Raw genomic sequence first — 26,742 nt, forward strand, 5'->3', positions numbered from 1 at the left:
CTGGACACAGACTAATAAAAATAGCAAGAAGATACATTTATATAAGTGTTAATTCCAACGCTAGACACTCTAATGTACTTACTTCGTAAGTACTAATTATTTTTATATTTACTACAATTACAACAACAAAACTAAAACATTATATAATCATAATATTTGACATAATGACGTATGAAGTTATAAAGTTCTTTACTATAATTAGAACTATATAAATTGTATGTAAGCAATAAAAAAACTTAATATTAAGAAATATGCTCACAAGTAAACATAATCAGATAATGATACTGAGAATTGAATAAACAATTTAAAACGTAGGTGTACATTGGAAAAACCATGCATGTCGAAATAAAGTTTTAATAATGCTTTTACGGACATTGCTTTTACATAATTTATTACGGACATTTTTCAGATTAAAATTTCAGAATGCCTTTGTTACATAAGCATGTTTTTCTTTCAATTTCGATATAATCATGTTTAGTGAGGACTTGGCCACTGCATGTATCATCGTTTTCTCCACATTTTTGTTCACCTAAAACTGAATAGACTATTTAATAAATAATAATAATAACAATTATTGCATCAGTCGTACAAAAAACATACAGAAATAAAAAGAACAAAATATATATAATATAAAAAAAAATGAAAATCTCCTTTGTGATTTATAAATAATTTCTAACAAATTCTAATGACTCTACTTACTTGCTGTTAACGTTATTTATATTTGTCCATTTACTAATATAAATGATGTACATTGTGAAATGTATGAAGCAATTACAGAAATTCACTTTCTTTTGTATTTAAAATCAATTAAATTCATTAAAATGTTTATGATCTATTGCCTTAAATGTATTCTTCCAATAATATATTTAAGCATATAATTCTTCAACAGGATTGCGAACAGCAATACTGAGAGACTGAAGGAATAATTTTACGCTCCAATACAATAAAAACAAACATTTATTCAACAAATAAAATACAAGAAATAATTTACTAAATTATTTTTAAAACATCATATTAATATATAGAAAATAATTCATTGTAAATATTCATTATTAATGTTTTTGATTGAGTATCCTTCAACAAACATTATTTGTAATAAAATATTCAAAGTTTTGGACATTTTTCTGCTTTAATGCACCTTCCATTTTTTACGAATCTCAAATAGCCTTCATTGCATAAACATGTTTGGATGGCGATCTCAATAAAGTCTTTATCGGTCAACACTTGTCCACAGTATGTGTCTTCGTACGGAGCAACCCATGCGACGTGTTCATTATCACCGCATTCGTTCCTGGATAATACTGAAATTAAAAATGAATGTTAATCTAATAATATTATCACAAACGTAACCGAAAAATGACATACCAGAAGCCGCAGAAACGACAACCAAGAACAAAATGAGGACTTTGCTGTTCATATTTGAAATATCGACTAGTGGTTTCCGTTTGTACCAGCCAATTTATATACATTTTACGATTGTTAAATTTTATATATTTTTTAATAACTAAGCATTTTATAACATGTTAATTCTCCTCATTGTTATTAGAACAATGAATTTAAAGATTAATTACTCGACTTTGTAGTATTTAACTTGCAAAAAATGTTTAAGCCAACCTTAAACGCCCATTTACTAAAATCATTTAGTAAATGTTTAAAGAGTTATCAAAGCTTTATGCAAATAAAGTGTATAAAAATGAGTACAATTATATAAATTGTGCATGTACACATATTTTATTATTTCATAATTATTTTGCGGTTGGGAATATACTAAAATATTAATGATTTGATATGTTCGTATTGTAGTAAAAAAACATGTATTACCTTCTAATTTAACGTATCCTAAATTTAAATGTCTTGAATGTAATTATATTTATTGATAATGGGATATCAATTAAGGACTTATACTCTTTATATGTATACGATTATGTTAAAATCAAAATATTTAACAATAGGAGCGTTAATTTTATTTAGTCTTCAGGTTAGAGCCAAATGGATTGGCAAGCAATTTTACAGCAGTTATAAATAGTATGAATGTATTAATACTATGGTTTTGTTTGTAAAATAATAACTAAAATTACAAGTTATTAATAAAAATGTCTCAAATAAACGAAAGATAATTAACATAATTTTTTATTAATACAAAGAATGACTATAAAAAAAAATACATGGTTGTATATAAATTAGTGAAATATAAATAATAATAATAGTTAAAACAATCATTCTGAAACTACATCTAGACTCTTGTTCAGTCTTTTATTGGCTTTTTTTCTGGTAGCCCTTTTGGTCACTTTCTTCCCATTAGCCATATCCCTTATTCGAAGCATTTCTGAATTAGGATTAGCATCGGTTCCATCAACCGTCGATACAGTAGCAACTCGTCTTTCACGCCGTTTTGGCACAACTGCTGGCGCCGCTTTCGTAACCACTTTAGGCTTTCTTCCTCTCCGCTTCGGCGTGACTTCCACTACTTCATCTTCAGTACAATCATCCACTTCTTCTACCACTACTTTCTCCACTGGTTTCCTTCCCCTGCGTGTAGTTCTAACAGCCGGTAATTCTTCTTCCTCGTCTTCGCTCTCACTTGGTTCCTCCTGCTTCGTTATCTTAGTGGCCTTTCGTCGTCCCGTCTGTGGCTTTTCCTTCTTTTTTGCAACTTCCTTTGTTGGAATATCATCTTCGTACATTTTTTTCATTGCTTTCGTTTTCCTTGGTGTGTTGTTCTCTTTGTACTCAGCGTCGGACATACGTTTTTTAGGGCTCACAGGACTCGCGTTGGTCGATTTTCTCTTTCCAGCTCTGAACTGCAAAGGTGTCGATATAGTTGCGCCTGCTGCTGTAAGTCCACGAACTAGGATTTTCTCAATGTGATCATAATCTGGCTCTTCGTTAAATTTAATGGTGTTAATATAAGTTAGAATTTCCGCAACTTCGCCTAAAATTAATGAATATTACGTATGGTTTTCATCTTAAGGAAATTTAAACTAAATACTTGGTGCTTTCGTCCCAACAAAACTACTTTTCAGGAATTGAGGAATGTTATTCATGTGCTTCTCTTTACTAGTTTGAACTGCTTTGGGGTCTTTCAAACTTTCGCTTTCCCAGGGCAGTACACCGCCCAACCAATGAATTAAATTGTATGCCAAAATCTCAATGTCTCCCCGCCTCGTCAATACTAAAATGAACGTACTTATAAAGTAAACTAAGTGGATATTTCTTAAATTAGTATAGTACCTCCAAAGTGTCCATCTCGGCTAACATATTCTATGGTACCATTATGCATTTTCTTAGGATCAGGTTTAAATTCTGTGGAAGTACTAAAATGACCAGCCAAACCATAATCAACCAAGAATACTTCATTCTTATTCTTCTTACTTAATAACATGTTCGTTGCTTTAATATCTCCATGTGTATAACCACGATTATGAACATATTCCAGGGCGTGCAACTAAAATGTATATTGTTATATTAATAATTAATGTTAGTTGATACAAAAACTTACTATTTGTATTGCTAAGTTAAATGCAGTGGCAGTAGGAAATATTTTATTATTGGTCACATACAATTTTCCAATATCAGTGTCAAATCTCTCAATAACAACAAATCTATACTGCTTACTTTTAAATTCATATAAACCAGAGCCTATGTAGCATGGCATTCCCAAATGTTTCCATCCTTTTAATTCTCTAAATGCTTCAACTAAAATTCAAGATTTGAATTATCATTAAGACAAAATTAATATATTACTAATAACTCACTATCATCCTTCTTGGCATTCCTTAAATAGTAATGCATCTCAACAAATAATGGACCATTCTCACGGGGTTCCTAAAATAAATACACAATTTGAATAATCATCCTACATAATTCAATATAATATTACTATTTTAATACAAAAGGGATATGTTTTGCCTTTGGCACCAACTTCTTGTGCTGTGTATATCTCTCCGAATCCTCCAATACCTATCGATGGACCTAGTTTCCATTTGGAGCCCAAGATCTCACCCTCAGGGATAGGATCAGGCATTTTATATGCATTTCCCTTCTTCTTGGCTCCTGCTTTGGCCATTGTGCTTAGGTTAGAACTACTGTTAAAGTCAATTGTTTCTTTAATAGGTCACATCCAGTGTTGGTTTATAATGATGTAGGCATGAATTTAACCGACACTTTCCGGTTTTAATTATTAGCCGGATATCTTTGGTAATTGTGCGATTTTTTTGTATACGGTGCGTTATAAATTCTTCGTGCCAACTTTAAAACTGAAAAAAACAACCGAAATCGAACAAAACACGAGGGAAATGAAAGCGGATGAAGATAGGCAAGAATATTTAATATTTTTGATAACAGTTCGTTATCATGAAATGCAAATAATAATTTTATTGGCTACACGATAATTATTTTTTTTTTAAATCAGTTCTTTATAATTTAGCAGTTTAATAAATATTCAAAACTTTCTACAATAACGGTAATTTTTATATATTTATTTAAAATACATTTAATATATCTAAAATGTAACTCCTTATGTAATAGTAAGCGAACTGCAGTTGTTAATATGTTCCACACTGTTCTACACAACAATTGCTCAAAATACACTATGAAATGTGATAATTTATATTATATAAATATTCAAATACTTATAAATACTAATAATTCCAGTAATAATGTTAAATTTTTGCTTCATAAATTTCTTGCTTAGTAGTTTTTTTAAAATAAGTTTCAAAATTTAGCCTAACGATATTTATTAATTATATCAAATAAAAACTAGATGTCTCTGCAATTGCTTTAAAAATGCCGTTGAAAAACAAGAACTCACAAATTGTATAAACACAACTTGACGAATCCTATAGGAATTGCAACAAGAAAACTGTAACAACTCAACCAATTATTTTTTTAAATATGTAGGATTTTGACAACATTCAATAGTTATTAAATATTTGAAATCTTTTTCCAGTTATTTATTTTCAAAGATTCTCTAGAGTGTAAAAAGTATTCCTCTAATAGGACAATTATGGATAAATTGGAAATAAATTAGCTAACAAATTAATTAATATATTTATCTATGAAATTGTTTTATCCAAAAATTATAATTCATTTCAGCAATGTAATATATTGTAACTATACTTACAAAATAATTTGATAACGTTCAAATATAAATACTGAAAAATTAAAATTTACTTAAGTCTGGTTACATATTAATACAAATTTTATGAAACATTACGTATTTATTGCTTTAATATTTAATTAGAATTGAAACAATAACATAATAATTTAACATTTTATATATATATGAAGATGTGAAAGATTGTTTTGTGTCTATTGTATGTTTGGTTGCAGCTACACTTGAACTTTTATCCGTTAATTTTCTTATCGATAATTAAATTGAATTTATACTCATATATAGTAATTCATTATTTAATTTTACTAAGATTATTTTGTAATTATTAAATAATTGTATTTGAAGGCGTTGTATGAAGAGTAACAATTTTATAATTATTATTAGCATTGCTAAAAACGTGTAATTATTTATTATTCTTGTAAGATCTGCGTTTCTATATTATTTTTTCTAATTGGATTTAAATCGGTGGTATCGAATCTTGTGGTGGTTTGAAAATGTTGTACTGTCAGCAACTGTCAAAAGAAATGTCATAGAGTAACGATTTATATGTATGGCGTTTACATAGCTTGAAAATTATCCATTTTATAACAATTTGGATTGTTACCAATAAGTGATTTCTACACTTAACGTATACAACACAGGTAATTATATTTTCTGCATTGATTATATATAAAGATGTGTATTGAATTTTGCTTAATTCTAGTTATTGCTGAGGTGAAGGTACTAGTTTATTTTTTATTACATATCTGGGTATAGTTTTCCTTAATCTTCTTCATTTTCGACTGTTAATCATGTAATATTGTGTAACCGAAGTTTATTTGAAAAAAAAAATGGTGATCATAAACACCCTCGTCAAATGACCCGACCGCTGCGGAAACAAAAAGAAATAATAACAAACGGTGTTAGCAATTGTTTACGGTATTGTTGTACATGATTCCAAGGAAACGTTTTATCCGAGGTGTCGGAATTCGATATTCATACTGTTTATTTCTTTGGCAGATAAAAGGGGTGACCGTAACCAAAAAAGACAAAAACAAAACAAGAAGAGAAAAACAAGCAAAGAGGGACATTTAAAAGCCGAGGCTTCGGTGTGTTTCGTCAGAAGCCGCCGTGTGTTGTGAAGAGCAACTAGTGGTGTTATAAAAATGGCCCGTGCACTCAACGACGAGGTGAGTGATCAGTTTTCTTTAATTATATAAATATCCTAACAAAACAAAAATGCGTTTACGAATATCTCGAAGAAGGGACCCGTTCGAAATGATGCCAAAACGAAGCAGGTTTCGTGAATTCCTATAAGATAAGATTACGTTTGTTTGCGGTTTTCACAAGTTGGTTGCCAAGGCCACGCCTATTTGTTGTTTTTGTTGCCGTTGTTTTCAGGTGACGAGACACGCTTGGATTGTAACAACATTGCGCCATGATTGTAAATTAACAGGTTTTCTGTTACCACAAAGGGCTTCCTAGAAAACCTACCCCTTTAAAGACTTAACCTAAAAAAAATGTTTCATTCAAATTTCATTCACTGGAAATAAACACTCGCTTCATTAGAGTAATGAATGGCAAGAATGTCCGAGCTATGTGTCATCGTGGAATTTAGTCATGCATTTAATACCTACAAACTTCAATTAGTCAGGTCACAGTCAGCTTTAACATTAAAGCAAACTGGTGCAATTCGTGTCCCAAATTATTAGTATTACTATTATTTAAAAAAAAAACATCTCCGCTTTTCCTTTTAATTATTTATAGAGTGCGGTAATCAACGCTCTTATTAAACTGATAAGAAACTATTTGTGATAGTAACGAACGCGACCTTGACATGAAAAAAATCATACGCCTTCGATTATTATAATTATTATTTTTCACATCATGTATCCATATTGAATATAAGAATAACAAAACAATATAACGACCAACAATTGTTTATTTAATCTTCGAGGAATGCGGTAGTTGCCCTCACCTGCGCACAGATGGCGACACATGGCATCCCAAAGTCCGTACCGATTTTTTGTTGTTTATATTGATTTGAGTTCGATGTTTATGCAATTCGAATTGTTTAATAAATATCATGTTTAATTTTGTATCGAGACGGTGAAAATTATTTTGGTGTTTGTTACGTGAAATAATCATTGTTAAAACGATTACATTTAATCACAAATACTTTTTAATCATTGCATTTGTTTTTACTTTTGGATATTTCAATCATTATATTTATTTACATTCAGGTTCAGATAACTTAGTATTTTATAGATATATTGTAATTCAATTAGTTTTTTTTACGGATAACAATTATAAAACAAAAGTTGTTATTGTATATTAAGTGTTTATGTTATAAATCGCTTTGAATATTAAAATTCTACTTGTTTGTTATTTTATTAATCATAGTTACATAAACTGAATATTAAATTATAAAAATAAATAGATGTATGAGAGGATACAATATTTTAAATGTTGACGAGGAAGCTAAAGTAAGTAAATTTTCGCTTTGCCAAATATACTTATTCATGTTCTACTTTTTCGGTAAAGGAAAATCCAATTACCGGACGGTTATTGCTTTTTATTATGCTCGAAGTCTTCTATTTCCTCTGCCAAATATCAAGCATAAAAGTTTGTGCACTTCTTGCAGTTTCATTTGATGACCTTAATTCCCCTATATTTATGAAATACATGCATTCATGCATGTATAATTATTAACAAATCTTGTGTATGACGTTTATAGTGTCTTCGAATGACCTAAATTCACAAATAATTTAACAATCACGTTTCACTTACTGTTTATAATTACTACTAAGTACGTTTTTAATTTTTAAATCAAGCAAGAATTCTATTGAAATTCTATTGCTATTACAATTTTAGTGAAATTATATATATTTTTGTAATTATTTATATATTTATTATATAATAATAACAATTTGAAACATATATGAAATAGTTGAATAAATATTTCAAGCATTCAACTAATGTGCTTCTATTAACCAATGTATTCATCCAATTATAAGTTTATTCACGTTAATGAATTTAATTGAAATTGTTCTAGTTGAGAAATAAATTGATGGAATTGTTGTGAAATGAAAAAAAGCATGCGTGCACACGTCGGCTGTTGTTTTTGTAAATTCAGATGCCGAACATGCAAATGAACGTCGCATTTCTAAATTACCACTAATTAATTAAAAGAACAAATATGTTTGAATAGGGAACATGTAAATTTGTATATCTGTGTTGACTTATTTGGAAATTATATAACCGTTTGTGTTTACTCGAGTAAGTAAATTACAAATGAAAAAATATCTAATTTATTTATATTTATAATTAAACGAAACAAAATAAAATATTCTAGCAATAAGAAATATGTTGTATAATTGAATCATAGTTTCACTATTTCAGTTAATATAACCAGGTTTGGGATTCTATAATAGCAACTTTTAATTTCATATACACTTCTTCGTAATTCACACTATAACTATAATCTTACATTCAAAAAATAGAAGCAGTCCTTTTCATTTACTATGAAAGTATAAGTTCTATACATATTTATATATCATTTAAATAGGTTGTTTCCAAGTGTTCTTCAATGAAACGTGATTGACATGAAGTATGTACTCACTCATTACAGTATCATACAGTTATATTTATAGGTATTTTATGTTTGTTCCAAAGTTAATTATTGTTATATAAATTTAGAGATTTTTTTTTGATAAAGTAATCATTTCTACTGGTTATGTGTTAATTTTTGATATTTTAGTTATATAACTTTTAAAAATTAATGATTTGAATTAATAAACTTATAGTCTACATTTTCATAGGTTATTGACCTCCGAACTGGATGTTGGTTAAAAATAGGACGAAGACTGGTCTGGAGTACCGGCTCCAATGATCGTATCTTTAACTATAATCTACATTTGAACTTGAATATTTCTGTTTAATGTGTTTTATACTGAAACAGTGTATTTTCTAAATATTTAAGTAGCGTTTTTAAAATGAAAGTAAATTAGAACTGGTACTTTGAAGGTGAAATTAAAAAATCTTTATTTGGTGTCGGAAGTGTCTTTATGGGAACAATACCAAATTCAGAGCTTTAAAAGTGAAATGCCGACACTCCAAAGTTGGAAAATGATTGAATACACTGAAAATGAAATTTTTTGGAACTTGATTTGAAGAAACTAAATTATGTTACTCCATAAGTAATAAAAATGAACGCGCTTCAACGTTAGCAGTGAATTAGTAATTGAAGTGGCAAGCAGAAAATCGAGAGTGTCTTTTGATGGATACGAGAGGAAGTGGCAACCAACAATAACAATTCCATTAACAAAAAAAGCCCACGATGTATTTTCTTCCTCTTGACGATTTGTCTGGAGCTGATGAAGTCCATTTCGTAAGTGTACGCACCACAAGGGAAACGATAAAGTGCCAATTACAATAAGTCAAAATGTAAATTGGACCGGCGTGACGTCACGCGGGTCACGTTAAAAAGAAGTAGATAATGCATAAATGAGTTGTAACGCACCAACAACCTAGGGGGGTCCTAGATACGAATGAATGGTACCTTCTTGGACAACCGGAGCAGCGATGGCGCGTGTTATTGACATTACCGGATTGCGTAACGGCGACGATTGTCCTCGCCCTGTCCGTTTTCCTCTTTTCGGCCTTACCATTCCGATAAATTATTTTTTTAGTGTGACCCAGTAATTTCGAACCAGGTCCCATTTAGTGTGGCTGGCAAAGTTTGTATGAAAAGTCCATTATCCACTGCAATATAGGAATATTTCCGGTCGCCCCCTCGTTACGTCACACACAAGGCTACTCGTTATTCAACCATTATCAAGTCGTTAATTCATTGACGGAATCGTTTATATACTTGTTAGATGTGTGCTACCAGTACGAAATACTTAATGCACACATACACAAGCTGTCTCACAAGCACACACTCGCATCGCGATTGCACGAATTACAGGAGATCTCGAAGACGTTATCTAAGGAAAGGAATTAAAAGCAGGCAGTGGCGAGCTGCTTTGTTAAACGCGGCCGGTGATGCATAGTGAACATGCTAAATTATGCCACCAACCCGAGCAATTCCATTATAAATCTTGCACTAATGCAATTAACTTTAAACGATTTTTATTGCTGCTTCATTTAATGCTATACATTCAAACAATTGGTCTTTGCTATAAATCAAACAAATTAGTTAATGAGGGTTAAAGAAGGAATGTTCACATTCCAGGAGGATTCGTTCCTTTAATAAACGAATTTATATTCAGCACACGTATTCTTCCTTCCCTTCAATATCCTCAAAAGTATTTGATTATTTTTTTTATCTATTATCTAATGTTAAAGTTTATAAAATCTATACTTTTTGTAATACCTACGTATTCCATGAAATATCATCACCCAGGTATTTCTTGAAATATCGCCAGTTAATTTATTTAAAAATTATATATTTTTTGCTTCCTTTGTAATATAACTAGTTGTTTTATAAGAATAACGATTTATAGGCTTTGTTATATGTTCATCATGTTCATCTTGATATTTCATTGAAAACAAAATTAAATTTTCTAAAAAAAAAACAATTAGTACAAATTATTATACCCATATGGTCAAAAATATCAATATTTGCATAAAATAAAAAAAAGGTTATATTTGGAGACGCTGAAGGTTCCCATTTTTAATTTAATTAAGAAGTTTTATTATTTGACATTTGTTTTTCCAATTAACGTCTCCGGTGTTTTTCCGCGGTCTGCGTAACGACGCGTTAAATAAGCATCGTCGCTGCAATAATTGGAAATTGTCAGGATGCTTTCCGGTATCCTGTTTCCTGCCAACTACTAAATCTAATACCACTACAAAAGGGTCTAGGGGAAAAATCGTTAAAGCCAGATTACACTCTCCCAGCAAGAGATCTCGAGAATACTGTGAACAGGATAAATAAATAAGCAACGGATTGAATGTGTGCCACTTCAAATCAACTACTAACATGGATTTATCAATGTATTTTATTCAATTCGTTAAATTGGGATCAATGTAAACGTTGTTTTCATTTAATTTTAAAAGAAGAGACCATTTCTAGGGTAATATTTTGGAGGGTAAGAAAACTAATTATAAACCGCATAAAATATTTGATGGTTGAAGCGTGACGGGGGGTGAAAGATCGGACGCAGTAGAGAGAGAAAAAAAATCATACAGCTTTTATCCCATGATTGATTTATTGGTACAAGGAAAGGGTGTGGTAGTAAATCTCCATCAAGGGTTTAATCCTTTTGAGCGAAGCCTTCCTTGCCCGAAAAAAAAAACACGGGTGATGGTAATCGGTTTCGCCTACCCCCTCAATAAAAGTAATTAATCGAGGACATCGATGAAATGGAAAAGACGTTACGCAGGGGTACAACGTTCTGCCGAATAATTCGATTCTATAAATAGAGCGGCAGTGGATGGCTGGTATCAATAGGCGATTATGTAACCATTGCAAGTCCAAAATCGGTGGCGGCGCGCACGCGAAATTTGCTCACGGAGGCTGCGGATTTAAGGACCACATCCGCATTCCCGTACATCCATCCAACCGGGGGTTTCGGAGAGCAGATGGCCAAAATGAAATGGTTGCAGGAGGCGGCTGCTTCGACTTCATAATTGAATATTCCTCCTGATTAAAGTTTTCCACATCCTCCCGAACGCACGCTGTTATGCAATCGCGAGAAATTCGAAACAAATCTGCATACAATGTAATTTGTCTATTTCCATAAACCCAAAACTCATTATAGGTTGAATGCATGCAAACGCGTGTGCCGGTAATTTGTACACTTACATAAAAACATAAGTTTTAATATGTACTATTAGGTTTTACGAGTTTCACACAACGTTCAATTACATCAACTTCAAAGGAACAGAAAGTGTTACATGAGTTTCATATAAACTGCAATATATACCAAGTACAACTTTCATGTGGAAATGCTCTCATTAACTAAAATTTACTTGTATCGATCGCGTTTCTACTCTGTTCCTGTAAATTGTGATAGACTGCTGCAAAGTAGTTTCCATATGCAAATTACAAACTTCTTAGCAATTGTTGGGACACATTAAGTATACATTCCAGTATTTGATCTCTTTGTCTTCCATTCAAAATGTTATGCGAAATTCATAATTATTCTCTCCAGTTTGAAAAACTTGGTAAGAATTAAAGTTAATTTTATTTTATATATAAATTATTTACAATTTAAGGTAACAAAATATAGTCAAACTACAGAATTACAAATTTGTCTTTAATTCAAAATTCATATGCATTTTTTATTTTTTTTTACTACGAATCATGAAAATGAGAATTTAAATTAATTATTATGATATATAAATAACATACATTTTCCTAACGATATTGAAAAAGTATCATTAAAAATGCATGTATATCAGCATGTATAAATTACGGATGTACATTTGAATAAATACCAAATGATAACATATTTCATTTAATATGATGGAAATAGAATAAATTCCGGAGTCAATCTATTTTAAATATTTGCGTGTGTCAAAGAAGCATTTTGTTTGGATGTTTTTATTCTTTTACTACGAAACATATAAAATTAGAATTTACGAGAAACCGTTTATAACTTATTTTACATCCAAGGCAATGAAAGCTTTTGTTCTACTAAATTTATTGTTTTCACTTTGAACAATATGAGAGAAGAAATAGTTATTGAATATAAGGTTATTCAACTTTTGATCTTAAATTATTCAATGGTAACATCGCATCGCATGTGTAATTTTCGATGAATTATTGACTTGATAGGCTGGGAATAAGTCCGGCTGTTTTCTGTTTAAAATCCTGTTTGAATCTATTGATTTGTAAATGTACCCAAAGTAGGGTAGGTTTAAAGGTAAATAACCATTAGTTCAATGACTTTTGTAGTGTGTAGTTAAAAATGTTAATATATTATAATTATAAATAACTAAATTGAATTTGATTTTATATATTTTTATATAATTTAATGTATGAAGGATTCGCATTTTGATTGCGCTTTTGTATTCCTCCTTGAAATAAGGTAATCATTATTTGTATCCGTCGAAAAGAAATAAATGCGGAGAATAGAAGAAACAAAGTACGTAATGCAGCCAAGAATCGAAGGTAAATTTTCCTTCTTACGTGTTTTCCTTTATTTCTGCTCTTCGGTCTCGGTCGGGTGTGTTGTATTGAACGCGATCCAAATCCGCCTACCCAGTAGTACGAAATTTATACTTCTGTGGGGTTGGCCCACCTACTTGAAACGAATCGTCCTTGCCAGGATCGATAAGTGTCGCGACATCATGGCCACACTGTTCCTGCCCTGTCAGCCTGTGTGGCTCCGCGGCCACCCTTTAATAGATTGCTCACATGCATGCTACATATTAAACTACAATGTTGTAGTAGGATTCGCTACAATGAATAGCTTTCCGACTTAGGAGTTATGTTTGGGGTTAGGAAATCGATATCTCTCCAATTACATTTCTAATTTGCACAATTTATATATATTAATATTAACTATGTTTGTTATATAATATTTCATTCAATATTATATTTTCAATCAGTTCTGAATGTGTATGCTTTAACAGGGGATGAATCTAAGCGTTTGCTGCTATTTTTTGGGCGTGGTCCTTCATTAGGGGTGGATATGTAAAGAAACAGAGAATACTTTTAGAGCCAAAGTGTGCAGCACATCGAAAATGAAATTGTATAAGCACAGTATAACGGTTATAAGCTGGAAACACTTAAGCCCTTCGGGCTTGTTATAAACATTAAAGTTAATAGATGATAGTTTAAAGTTTCGGCAAGTAGAGGGAATGTGTTTATGCAACGAATCCTGTTTAGATAAAAGCTATGGTACAGTATTTGGCTCACGTAGCGGAGGTTCACCTTGTGTGATATATTGCACTACACGAGCAGATTTTGCACGGATTTATCCGCTGCACGCAATCATCGCAGAAAAGCGGAAGTGTTACGTGGATGGTTTATGGGCACACCTAAATGGAAAGTACCAAAACCAACCAAACGCACAACAATAATGAAATACGGAACGTTCGTATTCCATCCATTTCGCCCTTCGCACGTGGTGTTATGCAATGAAGCAGCAGTCGCCTTTAGCTGCCATCCATCCACCATCTATTATTATAATATTAAGCTCGACCTAGCTCGAAATTAATTATCGCGGTTTTAGTCGCACGCTCCGCAGAAACCAGTCCACACTGACGTTCGTAATTTCGATCCTGATTAATGAATGTCATCTAAATATTTACTAAACAATTAGCATGTCGTTACTAAAACGCCGTGCACATCATTTTGAAGAGAGTTTGCGGTTTCAAGTAGTTTCAAGCAAATCCAATAATTCAGTACGCTAAACAAACGGAAGTGACCTGATTTCACACACGGAAATTTAATCCAACACTCCAAACATTTATAATAATAACTTTCGTCGTTCATATTTTCTATGTGCGCGCAAATACTAAATTTAATTTAAATCTTCTAATTTAATTATATTTATTCCCACAAAGTAGGTTTGAAACTATTATCTAAAAGCATTGTACATTTTAATATACAACTAAATATTATTATCTCTGAATTTATATTCTAGTTCTGCAATAAATCTCAAGATACAAGCTTTATGTTGTAGGTAATTATGTATGCTATGATAGTATTTAAACTATTATGTATTTTTTTTAGTATTTGCAATAAATGTTTGATAGATAAAAATCATGCTTATTTATTACATTAACTATACAAATTCTGTCATACCTTTTAATCAAATTAAATCTTTTATATAAGAGTATACGAATATTATTCCAAATTCTTACTCATATATGTATAAATGTAAGAAACGAAAGACATCGATAATGGAGGGCTGAGGTTACCGACCCCTATGCTAGCGTATAAGCTATACAAATAACTTTCTTCGGAACGTATACAAACAATACTGAAAATATGTATATTCCTTTACATACAAATATACTACTTGCTTTACCTTTTAATGAAGTCCAGACGAAGCTAATCTTAGAAATAGTTGCTAGTTAATGCGCCGGTCTATTTAAGCAATCTATTAAGTCGGAAATTGCAACGAATATGAGTGCGGAATAGGAATAGGTAATTGCTCTAAACTAATTCTTTTCGGTAAGTGAATTTTTTTCAAGCGTCCGTGGGAGGTCGTGTGTGAGTAACGTAATTTAATCATTAACTGTGTGTCTTCGCGGCGGCCTCAGGAAACGCTCATTTTAGGGAATTATTTTTTTTTATGGAATAACTTGAATTGAATCTGTCGGATGTAAATTTGTTTTTATGAAGTCCTCCCATCTCCGTAACGTGTATGTCTCGTATGTGATATGCGAGGGTGTGTACACGAGAATGTGTGTCAAGAATGATCACAGCTCAAAGGAGGTGGTTGGAATTATAATGAGACTGTGTCAACGGGGATGCGGGTGGGTGGTCCTCTGTGTGTTCGCAATATTATCACCCCTTCGGCGTTTCATCCCTTTACCTCCTGATGCCTTCCTCTTATTTTCAAAAGTTTCTATACTAATATTAGCAGCTTTATTTCAAGAATTATTAAGCAAACACAGCACTGTTTGAACTATTTTCCCCGCTGTCTTATTTCTATCTCTTTTGCAGCGAATATTAACTTTTCGCAGACTGAGTGTAATTAAAAAATATATACAACACAACGCTGTTATTTCAAAGTTGTTGTTGGGTCTGCTTATGATTAAACTCAGATATTATAAAAGTAAGATGTAGATTTGACGATAGCATTCATTGTGTTTATGTGCATAATCGAATCCAATTATAATGTAATAACCTGATATAATCGTTGTGTTTGCATATGTAGTATACCATTTAATCTTGTTTTTCTAATTGATCTATCGTTGTTATCTAACATTGCATAATTGTGCTACAAAAAGTTGTGGGAATATGTTTAATAGCCTGCTGATGGAAACTAATACAGTTTATTTATATATTGAAGTTTTGAAAAGTGGATCACCACGAAGGAATCTGTATGATTGTTGGAGAGGGATTGAGGAGAATGGAATATTTGATACGAAATGAAGTTCCATCTCTCAAAGAAGACATTATAGTAAACTCTGGTAGTAGTAAAGGGATATTACTAAGTGTGCATAAAGTACTTACGATGATTCTGTAATGACATGTAATGGGCGCGAATGTAATTGAGGTACAATTAGGTTTTGTAGGCCTCGCGTACTGCTGTCTCTTCAGTTGGCTTCCAGACTCCAGACCGTGGTGTTCACAAAAACCTGACTCAGATATAGATAAAGAGAGAAATAAATAATACCGATATACAACAGTATAGCAGCGAGGGTTGTCTTCCGCGGAAGGGTTTTAGTGGTTGGTTTGACAGTTTGATTTCGAAGATGGCGGAAGTAAGTACCATTTTAATACAAGTTTCAAATATTTTTGTATACACCTATTTCGAGGGATTTCCTCACAATCCAACGGAATTTAATACAGAATACTGAGAAGTTGGGATTTAATAAACATAAAGCATGCCGTCCGTGCTCGTCAAAAGCAAACCCAGATCGCGATGTCCTTGGATGTGCGCGCGGGTTATGTAACACAGCTCCTTTTTGTCTTCAATGAGCGCTGCGGATAAATTGAAGCAAGGGATATAGGCGATTATATTCTTTGACGTACGAATTGGATTATTGTTTGGACGAGATCAACTAAATTAGGATGCCTTAATCTTTCGTTTTTCCTTCTCGGTACTTATGCAAACGCACGCATTTAAATAGACGCACTAGCTTCCTTCCTTTTCACCAATTGTAAACTCACCCCGTATCCTTGGGAGTTGTTGTGGGTGGGGTTTTCTGTATTTCGCAGGAAGATCCTCTTCCGGGGTTTTCGGCGCAATGTAATCCCTCTGCCGCATAAATTGAAGCGTTAAAAATTTGCAACGACCTCCGACCTTTATCTGTCCTATTTAATTGAAAGGGGACTTTCGCGTTTTAAATATTACATTAATCAAATTGCTTTTACGGATTTAGGTTTATGCTTCGTACATTTATAAACACCCTACGGCAAAAATAAATACAAGAGATTCATGCAAAATTAAATTACCTTAACGTAACATGATTTACTATTATATTTTTTTAATACAACCACATATTAAAAATATATAGAAATATGTATAAATGCTCGCTGCTTTCATTTCATACAAATAAACGTTAATTTCAGTTCTGTTTGGAATTTTTAAGCAAAATAAATGTTCTCTATTTTAATATGAATAAACAATTATAATCGTAAAGTCCAATATATTTCAATATATATTTATTTTATGTTTCTACATGTCAGGATGGCCGAGCGGTCTAAGGCGCCAGACTCAAGGTTATCCTTGCCTGCTAAAACCAGGTCCTGAGAGCATTCTGGTCCTCTCTGAGGGCGTGGGTTCGAATCCCACTTCTGACATATAATTTTTAAATTCAACGAATTTATATACAAATTTAGTATATTAGATAATAATAAATTTTAACCCGTTGCAGCAATTCAATTTAGTTTTATTTTTCTAATTATGTTATTTTGTTAAGTTTGTTGCAATAAATATTATTATTTTTTTATTAAATTTTATAGAGTTACAGAATATTGAACATAACAAAAAATAATAAAAATGGTTGTAGAATTTTAAATTGTAATTTTTAAATAATTAATTGCAAATTAATACAATTAATATATTGCTTATTGTTATTTAACAAACAAGAATTAAGTTTTGAATTATTCTGGTTTTCATCCCCAAAGTTGGGTCACGTTTTGCTATAAGAAAATGTTGTACGACTACGCATGTCTTTGCCACACCCTTATATCTAGTGTGAAAATTATCTAGTTTTTTTTTGGAATCATTTTACAATAGTATTGAAGGTTGATTGTAATGATATATTATCGAAATTAGTAATATTTGTATAGGTTTTAATTTTTTTTTTAAATTTTACTTTATTGATTTAAGAATTTTTAAACATTTTTTTTGCTTATTTTTACAATTGCCGTTGTTTACAATAATTTAGATGTTTTATTTGTTTGGTAAATATTCATTAAAAATTTCAGTTCTCGATGTTATTATTATAAATAAAAATAACACTTAACTATGTTATATTTATATTTACTCATTATTAAATAAAAAAACAATTATTTCAAGTTTAATACTATGACTATATCAGTTAGTTGTACGTTAATACTGATGTTTGGTTTTAAATTAAGGGTGAATAATTATGAAAGGAAAAAAAAAACAAGGGTATATTAGGAAGGCGTTGGTGAGAATTTGGAATAGTCTTCGTATTGATTGCTTCCTAAATTAAGTAACCTCTAATCTTCAAATTTATATTAGCAGAAGTCTGCACGTTGTAACGCTTTGTTATCATGGCGAATATTAAGCCCTATTAGTGTAGAGGCCATAATTTACCACTTTCACGGGGAAACGATGTCTGGTTTATCCAATTATGCGAATCCTCGAAGGGCGCCCAATAAATTCCCAATTTTCGCAGCGGCGAAACCCTTCCCACCTAGATTTATGTTCATCTATCGAGCTTTCTGCAACGAATCACAAAAGCTTGTGATGCATTTCGTCGTTCTTATTGATGGAAATTTGAATTCGATGGGCAAACATTTAATGTGTACCAAACTAGTCTAGTATGCGGAGATAGTAGTAGGAAAATCAAATATTTGCTAAGGATTTCTTGAGCTTCGTTGGCCATTCGAAAGAGTTTGCGATGAATAATTTATCTATCTTCGCTACGCGCGACACGAGGAGATATGGGCGTTGTACCTCTCTTCGCACAGACGACGATTCTGCCAGAATGATTTTTTTTTGCGCACATTCAGCAATCGCCATTTATCACGGGACAACTCATAAATGTTGTACAGCCATTGAACGTCTCTGCGTGCCATTACGATCTTCTTACCATGAAGGTTGTTTTTGTTACTTGCGGATTTCCATCATGATTTTCCTTTTTTCATCTCTCTTCAGAACAGCTATTGTTGATTACTTTTATGCCACTTCTGCAAAAGTAGGAAATTGGAGGCGCGCAGCAGTCGATATAAATCTAATGAACGCGGACGAAAAATTTCGATTCAGCCGTTGGAACTTAAATTACATTTCGATCCGCTTCGAAAATAAAGAACTGGCAGGAAATTTAATGGTATAAAATAAACACCGAGGACGCGAATACAATCGGCTCGGACGAGGAGAAGAAGAAGGTTCCTTCTATTTATCTTTTCTTTATACTCCAAGAAACACAATTTAATTCCATTATTTCCACTTGATTTCATTGCATTCGGATATTTGTTTGCTGATAACTTTCTGTTTTGTTTTTCAATGCTACTCATTAACTTCATTAACACATTGTTACACTCATCCGGTCATTTCGAGGACTTTGCGTCCATAGTTTTATAATGTTGATTTTTCAATTTTTTATTCAATTTTTACACAGGAACTTAATAATGGGGTCACTTTTTTAATTAATTGATTGATTTAACAATATTCTTCATCCTTAAGGCAGTGATCGATATTGTTTTAAATTTTAATCTAATAATAATATAACACGGCGGAAAAACACAGTCGTTAGCCATTTCATCAATATTTTTGATCAATAAATATGTTTAAATTTAAAAAAATAATGTAACAGTAGGTAAAGAAGATCAAGTTGAAGATTGTTTTCAAATGTAATATTATATAATAGCTTTTTAAAATTTAAATTAAATGTCCTAAAACCTCTTATTTTGTACTTTATCTGTTTTTTTTTAACAATACTAAAGTAAATTCAAATTATAAATGTTATTTAGTAAACTTATTTGTCAATGCATATCTGCAATATAGTTTTCTTTTTTCAAATTAGGAATGAATAAATACTATCGCATTTATTTCATATGGAATTAAAAGAGATCATATATAATGTTGATAGCGTGTAACAGATATACATGTATAATGTAATAAATCAAGATCAGCTGTAGCGTATTATTTATGAACATGGAGATATTTCATAACGTTCATAGGTTATCAGAACGTTTGATGGCCATTGGGTTCGCATACCAGAAATTGAGTCAGTAGTGATTTGGATTCTCTTCTGAGCACGTTGTTAAGTGTTAAATCGATTTGAAAAAAGAACACAAACTGTTTGTTTGAAAGCATCTAAACAATAGGAAATACAATAATTTAGTGAAGTGATTCTGTGCGTAAGTTTAACCGTGTATGATGCAGGAGTCCAACGGAGTTTTAGAACTAGATGACCTTTCACCAGAGGTTAGAACTTTTGGAAGTTGTATTTTATAATGTTATTTGGGATATTTTTTTAATAAGTTCCGAAAATAGTTTTTTTTAGTATCGATTTTTGATCACGTTAAACCGAAGTGTAATATATTTGAATTAAGTATGTTTGTTTGGTGTGTCATTCCTTGACATTTTAAATTTATTATCAAGAGAAGATAACTGAAATTCCAAGGTTAAAATCTATCTAATACCAAATATTATTAATATATAACTATAATTTCGTTCAGTCTGTTAACTCGGAATTGTTAAATCATATTGATGTATCAAACGTAGGAGAAAATACTATTAGTGCATTAGTTAACACTCTTGTGTCCCGGGCAAACTGAGCATAGGCTTCAATGAATCGATATTTAACAACAATGTATTGGATTATATCGAAACTAATCATTCATCTCATTAAACAGATTATTACTGTGTATTCTATTTGCACAAATCCCACTAAAATGTGTTTCAATTCAATTGTTTCCCGGCGATTCATATTTTCTGAACTGGGTTAAAGCGAGACCTTATCTTGAGTAATAAAATATCAGAATTGCTTTGTACAAATCCTAGAGTGAAGCGTTTTATGGAAGCAGTTAAAAATGTTATTGCGGCCAGGCTCCATTGATTTTTCCTTAAACTTAATGTTTTGGCATTTCGGGTGGCGATTGAGTGTGAATACCTAATTTTAAAATAACCAAACAGCTTCATTTTGTTTTAAATAGTTGTTTAATCAACCAAAATATTATTAGTTTATTTTTTAATTTATATTGTTTAGTGGTTATTAATATCTGAATGCTTGCAGGTATTGATTTAAGCGTCAAAAAGTTTGAAATTAGTTTCTAACTTTATTTGATGCACTTCCCATTTTTTGTTGTTGAAAACCTCAGAGGAACTACTTTACTTTTGTACGTTCACTCTTATGGCATTAAAAGTCCTCGTCTGAAGGACTGTCAAGTGAAGAGGAATAACCACAAAATATAATTTAAAGAGGGCACTCAAAATTAATGAATATAAAAATTGCTATATATTGCATTTATTTATAACTATAATTGAATGAAATTGTGTGCTGTCGTTGCTCCTAATTTAATGTTATAAAACAACGATGGAAAAGTATCGCGTTTCTTTTGGCGTAGCTGTGTAATGTAGACAAGTGTAAATCTGTCGGATCTGTACCATTAGTTATCATTAATAAAAGAATACCGGAATGGATCCGAAATCCCCAATTTTATTGCGACGCCCCTCTCATGATTTGTTCATTGGTAGAAGTTATCGGGGTGGAGGCATTAAGTTGGGCTGGGAAGCAGCACATACATACATATATACCACCACTATACACACATAAAAATGGGAACGAAGGAGTCCGGATGATGGAATAAATGCCAGAGGATGATGGTCGCAGGAATATTTCTAAGGAGCTTGTATCCTGCGAAAGCATACTTCATGTCGGCTGTTGCTACCCCACCAGTGACCTCGTTTGGGGTAATCAATACAACCGAGCACCCCTTCTGGGTCGCAGTAGGCACGCCCAACTCCGGATTCGCCCTTCGCTCCGGGTTTCTCTGCCGGGTACACCCTTTTCATTCTCCACATCTAGCACACATAGAGAGATGGATAGAAGAGGGAACGACCTATCTGCTTTGACAGCAATGCTGCTGCTTGCAGAACTTCAAATGCATACTGGTTCTACTTGTCGGACGGCTGCACTAATACGAAATGCAGATTATTTCGTAGTCTGGCTGGAATTGAAAAGTACAGTAATTTCAGGAGAAAAATGAACAGAAGGCAAAAATATACATATCTATATTGATTATGTCGATCAAAAAATGAGTATTCGACTCATCTCTAAAGAGATTGACACATTTACGATTTATTCTGTCGATTGCATACTCGGATATTTGCATAAAAATATTTTCATCTTCAAGAAAATGTAATGATGGTTATGTCAATCCCAGCAGATATCTATAAATATCTTATTGTTGGGTGGATTTTTATCATGAACATAATTATAAAAGTATAAATGGAATAAAAACATAAATATACTTCTAAAAATACTCATTTTATAGTTGAATATATTTTGAGCAAACCAATATAAAAACTTAAGCGCTTTAAATTTAACCCTTAAATATTACATAATTCATCAGAAAAGTTGTAACAAGTGTAATAATTATTGTAAAAATGAATGAATGTTCAAATAAATATAAATATAATCACGATAAAAAGTTTTGTTTAAACTATATTTGATATAGTACAATAGTATTCACATTTACCTAAATGATAAATATTTGTTTCAATATAAAAGTAGACAATAAATGATCAGATATTCCGTGCACGTATAGCACATGCACGTGAATTACGCAATACGTGCGGCACGACCTAGATGCATCATTAGCAAAATTGCGAGTTTAACACGAGACGTGAAAAAAAAATTCGTACTATTTTATTCTGCAGTGTTCAAAATGTGCCACATACTAAATGAAAGTAATTAACGTTTTGTAATTCGCTTCGTATCCGCAGTGATATCGATTCGAAAACCGATTATTCCAAAGTGCATTCAGACTGTTAAAACGATTACTAGTTGTCGACTTTAAATAAACAATTGTTCAATGAGATTAAAATTTTCTAATTAATATTTAATTAGCAAAATTTAATAAGTTATAATCAATATCAATTGGGCATTGATGAACCTGACATATGGCTATAAGACACAATTTATTCACTTTAAGAGGTACGTTTTATGTTGAAAATAATGAGTAATTTGCAGTCGTCATCCATATTATTAGTTGATAACTTTAATCTTGTTGCATGTTATTATCGTGGTCATTCTAGAATTTACGCTGTTTCATTGTGTGATTGCGACGTAAGGGATATATATCAACTGGATTAGTTGAGATTTAGAAGTAGAGCCGCTTGTTCCAGTGGCCTCGTATTATAAATTGGACGGGATAAAGATCGAGAAAATCCTCTCTCGTGTAGCGCCTCTTAGTATTGATGAAATTTGGCTTGAATTGGGGACACACACAGCGTAAGACTGAAAACGGGCGAATCCTCTGCTCCTCGCTCCGGATTATTACAATTTACTGATATTACAGAAGCTCCCTGCCCTTGGGAAACGTAACTTATTGACGGCAGAGGGTGAAATGAGCAACCCTTTAGAGATCACTTAATAGTGGCGACCTTGCGACCTGATGTTACTACTCGCACGTCATCTCGGATCATTTCCTAATAAATTTCCTTCTCAGAATGAGTGCGAGAAGAGATGAGAAGACCGTATCAATCTTTAGTTTTCAATTTGCCAATTCCTTCGAGTTGCGAAGAATTAAGATTCAATTAGTGTCGGCAGCGGAGATGCGGACTCTTCTTATTTTACAGTTCAAGAAAACTCCGGGAAAACCGAATTGCTTCTCATTCCCCATTTCTCTCGGTTTCTAATTTAGAAAATCAACCATTAAATCCGCACATCTCGGCCAAGCCTAGTCGTTTTATGTTCACTGCATCGAAACTTTTATCGGTCAGAGGGATAAAACAAAAAATATATACAGTGAACTGATTCTGTTGCAGCAAATTGATGGATGCGGCTGACATGAATAATAGACGAATGCTTCATTTTATAGTTAAAATCCGAGCTTTTAGTGAAATAATGCATATTTATTCAATATTAAAGCGGGGCTTTATGCAACTGAATTTGGAAGGAAAATACATATTTAAATGAACACATAAGTATTTCATGCACTACCGATTCTCGGTAGATAATTAATATAATATTTATTGCTTCAGTTAGTCTTTACACAACATAAAGTATAAAATAAATAGAACTTAGACAGAAATATCTGTATAATGAAATATACATATCACAGCCGATATTATATGATAATTAGATAAAGTATGGAATAGCGAATTATTTTATATTTTAACTATTTGTAACCTATATTGTATAAAATAACTAGTTTTTTATTAACTTTAGTAGTAACATATATGATATATAAAGTTATAAGCATTACTGAGAACAAAACTAGCTTAATTTCCAAATGTCAGCTCTGCGAAATTTTAATTAACTTGACGTGTCGTAATACAATTAAATTATGCTATTATAATACTGTACATCTCCCACTTACGATATGGAATTATGAAATTTCTGCAGATTTCATATGATATAATTTTCTACTTTGAATTTCTAAATGTCAACCCTACGGAGATGAGTATCTTAATGCAAATTCATTTAACTTGATGTCTCGTGATAAAGCCCTTTTCTAATTAATTTATGTAGACTTCTCTTGAAGTAACATGTTCTATTTTATAATTTGATTTTACTATATTATACACCTTTCTTTTTTGTTAAATTATTTTTACAGAAAACCTATTAATGTTAAAGTAATTAAAACATTGAAAATATAATATAATGGTTATGTAATTTCTGCAGTAGTCATTAATTATAATTTTCTACTTCTTTGCATTTCTAAATGGGGGTCCTAAGAAGATGAGTATCTTAATGCAAATTCATTTAACTTGAAGCTTCGTATTAAAGCCTTTTTCACTAGTAGATTATATAATATTGTTTGTACCTCGTCAGTCTTATGATTTTTACTTGTAACCAACTTAGTTCCATGTAAATTATGTAAATAGCGATATTAAAGCCATAGTAGGCTATGCAAAATTTAATATAATAGCTGAAGTATTCATTAGACGTTGTTTCCTTCTTAGAATTGCAGCGACGAACTCTCAAACTGTTACAGTGTAGTATATTGAACCGAAGGCACATTTAGTTGTTATTCAGTCGGCAAGAGAATGAATGTCTTGGCAGGAAACTTCGGACCATTTCCCATACCTGTTTTTCTTTTCCAAGCAATAAAACTCGCTGGCCCTGGGTGTTGGCCTCCCTCCTCGGCCGATTGCATAACGGGCTTTTTCTCGAGTCCCAAGCAGAGGGAAAAAAATCGTTATCCTTCGTGGCAGCCCCCGCGGTTCTCCAGCTGCACCGAAAACGCTTATCCCGAGGAAAGGGAACAAAAACGCAAAAAAAAGAACGTAATAAATTCGCAGACAGAGTTAAAGTAGATTTGTATTACGTTTATTCTGTAAACGTATATATAAATTGTAGTTTATGATTTACAGCTATTGCTGTGCGATATATCTATGAATTTCAATTTAGGAAAACTTCGGTTTAACAATAAATATGTTTGCTTTTTTATGATTGCGACGCTTGCGAAAGAAATGAATCGATGAGTGTCATTTCTAAAGTTGGTACAACTTTCCGAGGTAATTGCATAAATCCGTTTATCTCGTGATAGAACGTCCTCGGTATGCGTTCGGCTTAAGGACTGGAGGAAAGTTTTTCCTGGTCCGCATAATTCATAAGGCTCTCCTCTCTACATCTAAGTATTGCGTGGAAATTGCTTTGAAAGCGGCGTGATTAACGGAGGGATGAAAAAACACGCATTTTGGTGGGTTGAAACGCACGCCCTGTGTATATTTATTGACTGGATAGCATAGAATGTCGGAAGGCTTCTGATGGTCCCAAACCGCAGGCACATTTTGGGTGGAGTCGCCTGGTTCACGCCCTAGCGAAAGTCGTTACGTAAATTCGCAACGGCTCCTGCTTCCATTGTAGCGCCACGGAATTGTTTGATTTGTTTAATTGCTAAAGGCACCGCCAATTATTTGTTTAATTCTACCGACATTAAATCCAATTGGAAGACCTCAAATTCAAATGAACAACACTTCGTCGGGTTTCGTTGCATTTAATTATTGGTTTTACGGAATTTCCCCTATACGCAGAAAGAACAACTTTGTTACGAAACACAGAATCACGTACATTGTAAGCATTTCTTCAACTGGAAACATTTATAAATTTATATTGCAGTTTTAAAATATAACTTTATATAATATATACGAGTTTTGAAACATATATAAAGAAATATTATAAATCAGATTAAAAATGTCTTCTTCTACAACTATTCATATCATACATATGAGATTTCTATGAAACTTTTAAGTAGTTTAAACAAGTTTCAAAAACTTATATCAGAAAATATATAAAATTGTTACTATTTCTTATATATTCATATATTCTTATATTTTTATATATTTATCATTAACATTATGTACATTATTTTACTCATATTAAATACACTAATTTCCAGAATACTAACCTTCAGTATACGTTATTTAGTAATAAATAATTTCATTCATTAAATTATTATTTTAATTGTTATAATTTTCTGTTGTTTCTAAAACACATTAAATTTAGGAGAAGCAAAGAAAATCTTATGAAAATCAATAATTTTATCTGTTTGAAGGAAAAAAGAGGTTTAAAATATGTTTGTAATTTAGTAGATATTATCCACGGATTTACTTCTTCTACCTAGATTTTCTTTAATTAGTTATGAG

At 31.8% G+C, this 26,742-nt stretch overlaps 2 protein-coding genes and 1 non-coding gene across 11 annotated transcripts in view; 2 read left to right on the forward strand and 1 right to left on the reverse strand.

Annotated features, from left to right (window-relative positions):
* Positions 1 to 2,170: 2,170 nt before the first annotated feature.
* Positions 2,171 to 4,288, reverse strand: LOC108567905 (serine/threonine-protein kinase VRK1). Its single transcript, XM_017928680.1, has 6 exons — positions 3,881 to 4,288; positions 3,756 to 3,825; positions 3,500 to 3,696; positions 3,232 to 3,445; positions 2,990 to 3,172; positions 2,171 to 2,932 (listed from the first exon to the last, which is right to left on the reverse strand). The coding sequence occupies exons 1-6, from the start codon at positions 4,064 to 4,066 to the stop codon at positions 2,217 to 2,219; spliced, it is 1,566 nt and encodes a 521-aa protein (XP_017784169.1). The 5' UTR covers positions 4,067 to 4,288; the 3' UTR covers positions 2,171 to 2,216.
* Positions 4,289 to 5,646: 1,358 nt separating this feature from the next.
* LOC108567920 (sodium/potassium-transporting ATPase subunit alpha) overlaps positions 5,647 to 26,742 on the forward strand; it is a 63,537-nt gene continuing 42,441 nt past the window's right edge. For 5 of the 9 annotated variants that reach the window (XM_017928707.1, XM_017928719.1, XM_017928708.1 and 2 more), the window contains exon 1: positions 20,287 to 20,349. In XM_017928707.1, coding sequence (XP_017784196.1) covers positions 20,299 to 20,349 — 51 coding nt within the window. In that variant the 5' untranslated portion in view covers positions 20,287 to 20,298. Of the gene's footprint in view, positions 5,755 to 6,112; positions 6,283 to 16,313; positions 16,487 to 20,286; positions 20,350 to 26,742 lie in introns of those variants that run through there. The other 4 variants (XM_017928710.1, XM_017928714.1, XM_017928712.1 and 1 more) reach the window with 2 other exon arrangements.
* On the forward strand, positions 17,410 to 17,528 carry Trnal-caa. Its single transcript has 2 exons — positions 17,410 to 17,447; positions 17,484 to 17,528. It is a non-coding gene; the product is annotated as a tRNA-Leu (tRNA).

The sequence above is a fragment of the Nicrophorus vespilloides genome, unplaced genomic scaffold, assembly GCF_001412225.1.
Source record: "Nicrophorus vespilloides isolate i.1.1-1 unplaced genomic scaffold, Nicve_v1.0, whole genome shotgun sequence".
Taxonomy (NCBI): Eukaryota; Metazoa; Arthropoda; class Insecta; order Coleoptera; family Silphidae; genus Nicrophorus; species Nicrophorus vespilloides.

Coding starts and splice junctions, on each gene's coding strand:
- LOC108567905 (XM_017928680.1), bottom strand. CDS start 4,066: ATGGCCAAAGCAGGAGCCAAGAAGAAGGGAAATGCATATAAAATGCCT. Junction 3,826..3,880: donor ATCCCTTTTGTATTAAAATA/GTAATATTATAT, acceptor TATTTATTTTAG/GAACCCCGTGAGAATGGTCC. Junction 2,933..2,989: donor TGTTGGGACGAAAGCACCAA/GTATTTAGTTTA, acceptor CATTAATTTTAG/GCGAAGTTGCGGAAATTCTA.